This window comes from Apium graveolens, chromosome 6, assembly GCF_009905375.1.
Source record: "Apium graveolens cultivar Ventura chromosome 6, ASM990537v1, whole genome shotgun sequence".
Taxonomy (NCBI): Eukaryota; Viridiplantae; Streptophyta; class Magnoliopsida; order Apiales; family Apiaceae; genus Apium; species Apium graveolens.
Window position 1 is genome coordinate 299,000,022 of NC_133652.1, and position 11,558 is coordinate 299,011,579.

General features: G+C 35.5%; 1 protein-coding gene across 5 annotated transcripts; it reads left to right on the forward strand.

The window, feature by feature from the left end:
* Positions 1 to 3,413: 3,413 nt before the first annotated feature.
* On the forward strand, positions 3,414 to 7,498 carry LOC141668448 (uncharacterized). Of its 5 annotated transcripts, none has more exons than XR_012553067.1 (6): positions 3,414 to 3,906; positions 5,081 to 5,178; positions 5,266 to 5,331; positions 5,487 to 6,485; positions 6,716 to 6,781; positions 7,262 to 7,498. XR_012553067.1 is itself a non-coding variant. In XM_074475339.1 (6 exons), the coding sequence occupies exons 1-5, from the start codon at positions 3,539 to 3,541 to the stop codon at positions 6,443 to 6,445; spliced, it is 1,428 nt and encodes a 475-aa protein (XP_074331440.1). In that variant the 5' UTR covers positions 3,415 to 3,538; the 3' UTR covers positions 6,446 to 6,481; positions 7,262 to 7,498. The 5 variants fall into 5 exon arrangements, 3 of the variants coding, with proteins under 3 accessions (XP_074331439.1, XP_074331440.1, XP_074331438.1); XR_012553066.1 differs by having other exon boundaries at positions 5,487 to 6,481; XM_074475339.1 differs by lacking the exon at positions 6,716 to 6,781 and having other exon boundaries at positions 3,415 to 3,906; positions 5,487 to 5,981; positions 6,045 to 6,481.
* The last annotated feature ends 4,060 nt before the right edge of the window (positions 7,499 to 11,558 follow it).

Below are 11,558 nucleotides of genomic sequence, written 5' to 3' on the forward strand. Positions count from 1 at the left end.
CTATAGTGTCACCACACAAATGTCTATGAGAACAGACATCCTTCATAATGAAGCAAGCATAGTATGTACCAATCTTTGCGGATTATTAATTACCAGTTAGTAATCCTACGACCAAGAATTATTTAAGTTTAGAGTTATCATCTTTTAGGTCTCACTATTATGATCTCATCATAATCCATAAAAAGCTTTACTCTAAACTATGGTATATCTTATTTAAACACTTAAATAGATAAAGCCCATAATAAAAACAAAACAAGTCTTTTATTAATATCAATGAAATCAAAACAGATTACATAAAAGTTATTCCTAAATCCTCATACATGATTGGACTTAGGACATATTCCTTTCAGTATGTAGGTTCCCATCACTTGCAGTCAAAAAAGCCTTTTGGAATGCTTGTTGTGCAACACACCCTATTAACACCAAAGAGCTATGAAAGACCTTCAAAGAACTTCAAAGGCAGCTCATGACCAACTCTCCAAGTTGGATCCAAAACTGTGGAGTAAGGCTTTCTTTTGTACTCATTCAAAAGCTGATAATGTGGAGAACAATATGAGTGGATGTTTCAATGCATAGATCATAAATGAAAGGTAAAATGATACTTGCATCATTATTTATAATAATAAATCGTGTTAGTATATTATGCTAATGTTGTGCTAATAACATGTGTTAGTATATTGTGACAATATTGTGCTAATAAACTATGTTATTAAAATGTTAGTATATTTTGTTTGTTAATATAAATTGTGTTTGTTGGAATTAGGTACATGCTCCTTGTAACAATGTTACATGAGATACACTTTAAGTTAATGACAAGAATGAGAGAAAAGAGAGATGAGGTCCAGAAAATGGAGCATTGATATGTCCAAGGATAAAGAAAAGGATGGATTTCCTTATCACTGAGTCAAGAAATTGGACTGCTTCTTGGGATGGTCAGAAGACATTTGGTATGAAACAAGGTAAATGGGTGGTCAAGGTTGATCTTGAGACTAAATCATGTAGCTGCAGGGTGTATGATCTCACTGGCATCCCATGTGAGCATGCTAGTGCTGCCATATATGAAAGGAGACACCATCCAGTCAACTATGTCTCAGACTACTACAAAAGAAACAAGTACCTGAAATCATACCAACACAGTCTTGAAGCAATTAATGGTGAAGAGTTCTGGGAAATCCACTCCACTGATGAGCTACTCCCACCTGATATCCCAAAGAAGTTAAGGGGAAGGCCAAAAAGGCAGAGAAGAAGGGAAGAGTGGGAAGGGGGAAACAGAAGCCAGTCAAATATTGTGAAGAGTCAAGGACCTGTGGTACAGAGATATAGCAACCCTAGGAAGATGTATTATAACAGTTGTGGTGATCCTGCACATTGGAAAACGAAGTGTCCTTCAAAAGATAATCATCATGAGCCACCTCCAAATGAACCAGTGATGACACAATAAAGTCAGGATGAAAATGAAGTTGTGGTGACAGAACAAAGTCAACTAAAGAAGAAAAGTCCTTAAGAACTGAAGAGACAGAAAATTCAAGTTAGGAGAAAAAAAAAGACTGTAACTGATCATTTGGATAAGAACAACAAGGAAGATAAAGCTTCTGGTGGAAAAGAAAATGAGACAAGTAACAATAAGGCCCAAAATGTGACTACCTGAAAAGATCAAAGGGAAGGAGATATTAACTGATGCATATGGAGACTACCATGAAGAAGAGGAATATGATGAGCATATTGAGGGGGAAATTGCATTCAAGGTGCCAATGAAATTCATGCCCTTTGTTAATGACAAAGAAGAGGTTGTTTTGGGAAAGGATGAAGCAACTTTTCAGGACCAGATGTTAGGCCCAATTGGATACAAGGCTATTTTCATGCCCATTCCAGGCTTTTTCCCTTTCCTGCCTCCAAGAAACACACCACCATCTTCAACCCCTCCATCACTTGTACCTAACACAACAGCAGGAGCAATATCCGGCACTCGACAGTCAAGAACCTTAGAAGCAACATCAGCAGTGGATGAGGCACCAACACTCGCAACTCAAGCACCAAGTAGGAGGTCAATATGGATACTTAAAAAATGGCATTCAAGTGGACCAACACACTAGATGATCCAGTTGAACTTGGTGATTAGGTCTACAACAGTTCTATGGGATTTACTTTTGCTAAGAGATATATTTAAGTTATTTAGTTTTGCTATGATACTTTAAGTTTTTTAAGACTATCTTGCTTGTGTCTAAGTAACTGTTATGTGGAAGAGTTTGGTATGGTACTGCTATGGCCGTAAACTTTCGTATTGGCATTTATGTTTTTGGTTAACTATTTGTAACTTTGTACTATATATTTCGTAAGAATTATTTGGTATTAATTGTAAGTTAATTATCGGTTGCAAACTAGTTGTGCATTCATCATATTTTCTAAAGTTTGCATTCATACATTTGGTTGCTTTTTCATTGATTACATCCAGCTACCATAACCCCTCAAAATACATCATTCACTACATCCAACTACCTAGCATCTTCTACATTAACACAATTACAACATTCATTTTTGACATTAGTACTACTTGAACATTAACACCACTACAACCAACATAATAAAAACATACACACACATCTGCAACTGCCTCTTCAAAACTTTGTTTTCAGCTTCCATTGCAATTCATCCACAGATCAACTCCTCCACTTCTTCTTTCAAAATCCTCCTCCTTTCAACATTTCTTGAAGATTTTCTTCAACAAGTTTTAATTTTTCCTCTAGATAAATACGCCTATGATTCAAATGGATGATAACATCCGATGTTTTCCCAGTAAAATTTTCATCAGCCCATTCGAAAAAATGGCATCCAAGTGCATCCTACCAGATTTATCAAACAAATTAGCACACAATAATTTTCAAAAAAACTAAAATAAATTACAGACTTACATACCTTAGGTGTAACACTTGTAAATAATCTTTTTCCTGGGTTTTTAAGAGTCCAAGAAGCATTAACCCTAACTCGTTTACCACACATACAATATTTATGTTCCGCAGTCTTGACTCTTGATCGAAACAGATGAAGAGCTGCCCATGGGGCTTTTGTTTTTGAACATGTTGAGAGGCTACGTGTAGAAAGAATTAATGTAATACTGATTTTAAATGGATGTGATTGTTTTTTCTGTCCAAGAACCCCAACTACACATATATATACCGACTATAATGAATGTTATACGTATACAATAGTCGAGTCAGCAAAAAGAGCTGTTAGTACGCCACTCTGTCCAACTACTACGTGCCATGTAGATTTTTTCCGCTTGATCAATTGGTCAAGCTAACATCCCCGTCATTATCCATTAATACTATTGTGGTGCATTTGAGACTCTCTTCACGGATTATTTAATATATGAAGCTGATTTTAATGACAACTTTGATGTATAACTCTATTTTAATTTTCTTTTTAATTTTTTGTAAGTGAATTTTCTTTCCTACACGACCAGTGTCTCAGAATATATCCCAAAGTCCCAAAACAAAGAAAATCATAAACCCTAAAAACCCTAATTTCCCCCACCACGGCGATGCTCTCAATTCTCCGTCGGCGCATCCCCCGCTCTCTCACCTCCACTATCTTCACCCCTCAAACTACCACCTCTCTCACGCACTCCCCACCTGCGCATCTCACTCACCTCCAATCCCCACCCTTAAACCCTCCTCCATTTCTCCCCAATTTAATCAAATCATTTCGATCAACCACCGCTTCATTCGCGCGTCCGCGAACCCCGTATGGAAATGACGACGATTTCAAGATTGGCCCTGATGATATTTTGTTCGAGGGATGTGATTATAATCACTGGCTGATTACTATGGATTTTCCGAAAGACCCGAGACCGTCGGATGAAGAGATGGTTGAGGCGTATGTTCAGACTGCTGCCAAAGTTCTCGGGAGGTAGTTTATCGTCTCGTTTCGAGTTTAGGATTGGTTTAATAAATTTATTTGATCGCGTTTTTTTATGTTTCGGGTTTAATAATATAGTGTTCATTTAAGTGTTTTATGTTTAGTGTAAGTAGGGAGATAGTTTCCGAGTGTTATTGTATTGATTATTTTTTATTGTCGTGTGGTAGAATTGTAGGAGTGCTGAGATTGTTAATAATTGAATTTGAAACGATAATAATTGAGCTGAGGTCGAGGTATTTGAGTTTTGAACACGGTATTGAGTTGAGGTTGAGCTATAAATTAGTCATTTGGTTCATGTTTAGCGTGAGTAGGGAGATAGTTTCCGAGTGTTATGGTATTGATTATTTTTTTTTATTGTCGAGTGGTAGAATTGTAGGAGTGCTGAGATTGTTAATAATTGAATTTGAAACGATAATAATTGAGCTGAGGTCGAGGTATTTGAGTTTTGAACACGGTATTGAGTTGAGGTTGAGCTATAAATTAGTCATTTGGTTCATGTTTAGCGCTAGTAGGGAGATAGTTTCTGAGTGTTATGGTATTGATTATTTTTTTATTGTCGAGTGGTAGAATTGTAGGAGTGCTGAGCTCGTTAATAATTGAATTTGAAACGATAATATTTGAGCTGAGAGAGGTATTTGAGTTTTAAACACGGTACTTGAGTGAGGTTGAGCTATAAATTAGTCATTTCTTGATGCTTAATAGTTGATATCCTAAAATATTATTTATTTTTTATATGTTATAAATGTTTAATGAGTCAAATCTAACTAACATCTACGAGCTTTGTCAATATTTGGTGAAATGTTTTTAGTTGAAGTCAAGATTAAAAGCATTCTTCTTGGCTCGGTTCGGTTACGAACCGAGGTAGAAGGCGTATAAAGTATTATGTTGATATGTAGTGAATGTTGTAGAAACAAGGTCCTTATTTCTAGGTTGAATGAGATCTGTTTGTTGACATATACCGGCACTCAAATCTTTGTATAAGTTCTGTGCATTGCTTTTTTACAGTCTATATAAGATTATTGCTGAAGCTATTATTCGATAATTGAAGATGAAGTTAGGTCACGATTTTTGGTATGGAACTGTTGTTAAGCTTCAGTGATAAGTGTTTGTATGTTTAGAGAATTATCGCATGGCTAATGCTGATCTGATTTTGTTACGGTCACAGTGTTGAGGAGGCAAAGAAAAAAATGTATGCATGTAGCACGACAACTTATACAGGTTTTCAGGTTGAGGTGTCAGAGGAAGTATCAAAAAAGTTTGAAGGTTAGTAAGTGTTTACGTCATTCTTTTTGTGAAGGTTGATATTCGTTGCTGACTTGCTGATAATTGTTCAATTAAATCTTCAATCAGGTCTACCTGGTGTGGTATTTATATTGCCAGATTCTTATATTGACCCGGTGAACAAACAGTATGGAGGTAGGTGTGAATCTCAGTAATGTTGCTCTGTATTTTTTTATTATCCACCCTGTGTATTTATATGTATTTAATTTTATAATCAGATTTAGTAATAATACGTCTTTTTTAATATGTCGTGTACTCATTAGGATCTAAAATATATCTTCAAATTTCAGGAGATAAATATGAAAATGGAGTAATAACACATAGACCACCTCCTGTTCAATCTGGAAGGCAAGGAGGACGGTATGGTGATCGAAATAGAGACTTCAACAGGCCAAGTCGTCCTCGAGGTGAATTTCAGCAGGGAAATCCGGCATTTGATAACCGAGGGCCCCCTCAAGGGAGTGCAGGAAACTTTAGGCCACCACAAAATCCTATGCCACAGCAGAATTATGGCCCCCCTAGAGTTGCTCCAATGAATAATTATGCTGGTGGTCAGGAAAATTATCAGGGACAAATGAGAGATCAAATTCTCCCTAATCAGGGAAATTACATGCAAAGTCAAAGAGGAGATTCTTACCCTCAAGGGAGTAGAATGCCATCAGGAGAGCTCAATAACAATGCACCTCAACAAGGTGTAAATTTTAGGCAGGGTGCTGGAGGCAGTTACAGCCAGGGTGCTGGTGGCAGTTATGGGCAGGGTGCTGGTAGCAGTTACGGGCAAGGAGGTGGTGGCAGTTACGGGCAAGGAGGTGGTGGCAGTTACGGGCAAGGTGCTGGGGGGCAAGGAGGTGGTGGCAGTTACGGGCAAGGTGCTGGGGGGCAAGGAGGTGGTGGCAGTTATGGGCAAGGTGCTGGTGGGCAAGGGGGTGGTGGCAGTTACAGGCAAGGTGGTGGCACGTGGCAAGGTGCAGGTAGCACTGGGCAAGGTGCAGGTAGCACTGGGCAAGGTTCCATTGGTAATTATGGACAAGGTTCCATGGGCAATGCTGGACAAGGTGCCAGTAGTAATTATGGGCAAGGTGTGGGTGGCCATTACGGGCAAGGCGCCAGCAGTAACTATGGGCAAGGTACAGTTGGAGCTGTCCCTGACCAAGAAAAGTTTTCCAACTATGGTCATAATAATCCAGTACATGGCGGAAGTCAGGGGTTAGGAGAGCAGATGAATGACCTGCACCAGGTGCAGCAATAGAAGTTTGGAACTACATTTGAATCAGCTTCTGAACTTGTAAGTAAGTAGTAAATCTTTTGTTTTTGATATCTCTGTCTCTCTATAACTGATGTTGGCATAATATTTAAGTCATCAGGAAAAATTCTTCACTCTAGTTTACTCAACTTACCAAATTTTGAAGTGAGTAACTATCTACTTGCCAGTGCCCCTTCCCCCTTCGTGGTTATGATCCAAGTTTAACGAGTCTGTCATGCCTCCTATATTACTTAAGGGCTGCTTTCTATTTGGCGGGAAACAAACAACTACATTTGAGCTTTGGAGAGATTTCTGTTTGGCAGATTTGTTGTCCTTTCTCAAGTCTCCAATTATTCACGAACTTCGAGAAATGTACATTTTTAATTAGGTGCCAGAAGTTGTGGATTATTAGCCTATAACTATCCATAGGATTACTAAAAGTTGTAAGCGACTCAATATACAAATCTTACAAGTAAATAATTAAAATAAAATTAATGGCCATGCATTGGTTTTGACCTGTGGTCTCGTTTATTTCAGGAAGTATGTTTATTCCTAACTTAATGTCGCTCTTATATATTGAAGATATTATCTTTTCAGATGTAGTGATAACTTATAAAGAGCTTATTTCTAGAATTATTACTTGAGGACTCTTAGCAACTTCAAATAAAGAGGTTAACAGAATTGAAGTACTCATCGCCTCCTTCAGCTATCTCCAGTCACTTCTTTACTGCTCATAACTGTTCAATGTTCTTATATATATGTTAAGTTACTGTGGTGGCCTATGTCGGGCTCTTTCTGATTTTCTTGTCAATTTATATGCAGGGTTGGTCAAGAAAATAGGCGGAAACACACTTAGAAGTAGTTATGTGAATGAGAACCGAGAAATGTTTGCGGAGACAGCTTTTTTTCAGGTGAAATGAAGTTGTTTAGACCTACTCTTGTGTCATTTACCCTCCTATGTGTATTGGTGTAGTCAGTAGTGGTTATGCTGGTGAACTAGTTTCTATGGCTATATTGCAATTGGCAGAACTCGTTTATTATAAGAAATATGTTTCTGGTGGTTTTTGTAAAAAAAGATTAAAAATAAATAAATGTGGATGACAACATTTCAATACACCTAATAGGAACAGAAGAAATGAGGAAAGAATGATAAAATCTAAAAATATATTTTAAAGTGAATTAAATGTATTTTTAATAATATATACTTTAATATTTTTAAAAAATATAATGTGTGTTGCATTTTATGGGGTAATGTTATACCTATATTCTGTCTTTTTCAAAGAAACAAAGCATGAAGAAAGAATGAATAAATAAAGATTCATAGCTGTTGCATTTTAAAATGTTAATATTATGCAACATGACTTAATTAATTGTTAGTATTATTTTACAATCCTGCGACAATTATAAATTCTACATTTGTATTGAAAATGCATGTACTTTATCAACACCATATATAAATTCTTGAACATGTTCACAAATCACATCAACAGAGAAACTTCGTATATGAAATCAACCATTAAAAGATAATGTGTAGTACTCGGATCTCATCCAATAACAGCTACAAATAAACTAAGTAATTATTTCTTGTTGAAGCGTTTTGCGTGTCACCTACAGCTAAATTTCTTTAAAGTAATATGGTTGATATCAAGAAAAAAATATTACTTTAGCAAGTTTATTATTTTATCGGAAGTAAATATACATTATGTTTATTATATTGGGACCGGAGAAAAATATTATTTTAACGAGATTATTACTTTATTGATTATTACTTTATCTAAGTTCAACTGTATCTCTTTCCGGATGAGGCATAAACTTCACTATCACCTCTTTAAAGTAATATGGTTGGTACCAAGAAAATAATATTACTTTATCAAGTTTATTATTTCATCGGGAGTAAATATACATTATGTCTATTATGTTGCGACCGGAGAAAAATATTATTTTAACGAGATTATTAACTTTATTGATTATTACTTTATCGAGGTTCAACTGTATCTCTTTCTGGATGAGGCATAAACTTCACTATCAACACCAACAAATACAATAGTCACTTTGTGCATTGCTGGCCTAAAATTTAGTGTGCTAGCATAGACACCAACAGGCTTAAGCAACATAGACAACAACAGGCTTAAGCAATGTTTTTTGACTAGTAAGTGCTGAACACAGGAACTACTGTTTCCGAGATGCATATATATTTATTTTTAGAACCTGAATTCCTTGATCAGGTAAAAACTCTGTATTAGAAATCGGCCGATTTTTCAAAAATTGTCGATAAATCGCTCAGGGTCAAAAAAATTTGTCCGATTTGACCGATTCCGATAAATCACCGATAAATCACCGATAAATCATCCGATGTTTTAAAAATCGTCCGAGCAAATCGGTACCTCAACCGAACAATTCCGATTTCCGAAATATGTAACACCGGGTAAAAGAGACAAATCCTTATTTAACTAATTCTTTTCATTCTAGTAGGAATAAAGCTAAAGGTATTCAAGTATAGTTCAACAGTTTTCAGTATAAATTAAAGTAAAACTTAGGGTGTCAAAAAACATAAATAATCATCAAAAGGTTCTGATTCAGTAGAGTTCTCAGCTGGGAAACAAATGTGGATAAGTTTAGGTATGCGTAAACCTTTGATTTTTTAATGAATACCTAAGAACAACCATAAAACAGTAATTAGAAAGACAATACTATATACTTTAAATGAGAAGGGAAGCAATGCTGCTTAATACTGAACCACTCATTGGACCGGGAAAAAATGGAAGTTTCATGCTTCTGTTGTTAACTTGAAACAGTGGGGAGAATTAAACGAGAAAAGTCTCGAAGAATTGAAAATCTTGTAAGAGTAGGTAATGTAAGGCATATGTCATAGCCTATTTGTATATTCGAGAATTTAACTCAACTCAAATAAGAATGTAATAAGTAAATAGTGGATCTACCGTCAAATAGATCTCGCAAAGTAACATCTGTCAAAGGATTCAGAAACAAGGTTCATCTACAGACTTGAGGAATTAATTCACTGGAAGAAGTTCAAGAAATTGATCAAGTCTCAGTGATATAAATCAAGGTTGTGGATTTAATCAAGTGACAGAGATCTCGTCAGGGTATCAAAGAATTACAAGGATTTAATCTGAAATCAAAGTCAAGACATGAAGAAACGTCACGGAAGTTAGTCACTCATGAACCAGACAGTACATCGAGTGTCAACATTGAAGTGGTGGAATTGATTCATAATTCTCAGTGATTTTCAGAAGATTTTCAGAAGAATGGTTGATGCTCAGGATTAGTATTAATTCTCTGTTAATTAATTAAGTCATATAATTTAATTAAGAAAATAAATTATATCTGCAAAGATTAATTTATTTATTAATTGAATTAATTGATTAATTAATTCAGAATTAATATTAAGAATTTTCAGAAGTTTAATTGGATTAAAAACAGTCTTAAATCAGCCACACAATTGAAAATGAACTAGCATGACAATCTGGATTGTCATGCCAAGTCATTTCAATAGTTATACCTAAAGTTCTAGTGGGAAGGAGATTGTCTTGCTAGTTCAACTGATTGTCATACCGAAAATCATTGTAGTTCAATCAGATTGTCTTACTAGTACAATCAATAGTCCTACCGATTGTCTTGCTGAGCTCAGAATTGTCTTGCCAGTTAAATGAGAGTCTGTTGATTGATTTAAAAAGAAAAGAAGCAGCATACATTAATAATCATCCAATATACAGAACACAACTCAAGAACAAAAACAAAGCAGCTGCAGAAGAAATATTTTATCCTTCATCTGCAAACTTCAAGATCATAATTTCTAGTTTGTAAAGTTAAATCCAAACCACTAGAAATCTTTATCTTGTTCTTGTGTAACTATCTAGCGGATCAAAATCCCTAGAACTTAATCTCAAATTGCGTTTAGCATTTGAATCTTTTTATTGCAAAAATAGAAAAAGTTCATGTCGAATTTATTCTAGATTTGTGATAATTAATTTGAGATTAATTCCTTGTAATCGATACAGTTGTTGTAACACCTTTCAAGTTTAATAATATTCTTATTTAACTTGAATTTTGTTTCATATTTTTATTCCGCATTTAATTCGATTATTTGGTATTGTTTGTATTCAACCCCCCTTCTACAAACACATTGGGACCTAACAATTGGTATCAGAGCCTTCTGATTAACGAACAAATCAAGATCCTAGACTTTTGTGATTTTTCAACTCCTTGAATTTTTATTTATTCAAAAATTCATAATGACTTCACAAAAAGTTGGAACCGTTAAAATTCCACTATTTGATAAAGAAAATTATATCATGTGGAAGAAGAAGATGCTCTTGTTTTTATAAGTTGCAAATCCCAAATATCTGAACTTGTTAAAGAAGGGTCCAAAAACTCCGATGGTTATTGAACCAGAGGTGATAGAAAATGATGTTGTGATTACCAAAGCTAGAACCTATGCAAAAGAGCCTGAAGATTTTACTCCTGCTGAAAAGGAAGAAGCCTCCTTGGATGCCAGCCTTCAATTAATTTTAATTGATTTCCTTGATCCCTTGATGAACAGACATGTGATGAACTGTAAAAATTCCAAACATATGTGGGAAACTATTGAGGTGATTAATGAAGGCACAGAGGAAGTTAGGGAGAACAAGTTAGAGATCCTAACCTCTGAGTATGAATATTTTAAATCCAATCCAGGAGAAGGAATTACTGAAGTGTTTGAGAGGTACAATGCGTTGATCAACAACCTGAACATAAATGGAAAATATTATTCAATCAGGGAGGTCAACAAAAAGTTTTTTTTAACACTGTCAACTCATCTTGAACATAGAATCACTGCCATAAGAGAAGCTAGAGATCTGAGTGAGATTTCTTTGGATAGACTTTATGGTGTGTTAAAAACCTATGAGTTGGAGCAGATTTAGCAGAAGAAAGTCTACGGGAAAGATAGAGTGGTCAGCACATCTACTGCTTTTGTAGCAGAAGGTCAACAACAACAACAATCTCAACAGTCGGAGAGAATGGTACAGTTTTCCAAGGCTGAGAAAAATGTAATAGTAGCAGAATATGATCCTCCTACTACAAATCAATCCAGTGATGATTTTAATTCTTTGGAAGAGCT

What these genes read in the sequence shown, in the direction of transcription:
- LOC141668448 (XM_074475338.1), top strand. Translation starts at nt 3,539, where the DNA reads ATGCTCTCAATTCTCCGTCGGCGCATCCCCCGCTCTCTCACCTCCACT. An exon ending in GCTGCCAAAGTTCTCGGGAG is followed by an intron (nt 3,907 to 5,080) that starts GTAGTTTATCGT and finishes TTACGGTCACAG; the next exon opens with TGTTGAGGAGGCAAAGAAAA. An exon ending in AGTATCAAAAAAGTTTGAAG is followed by an intron (nt 5,179 to 5,265) that starts GTTAGTAAGTGT and finishes ATCTTCAATCAG; the next exon opens with GTCTACCTGGTGTGGTATTT.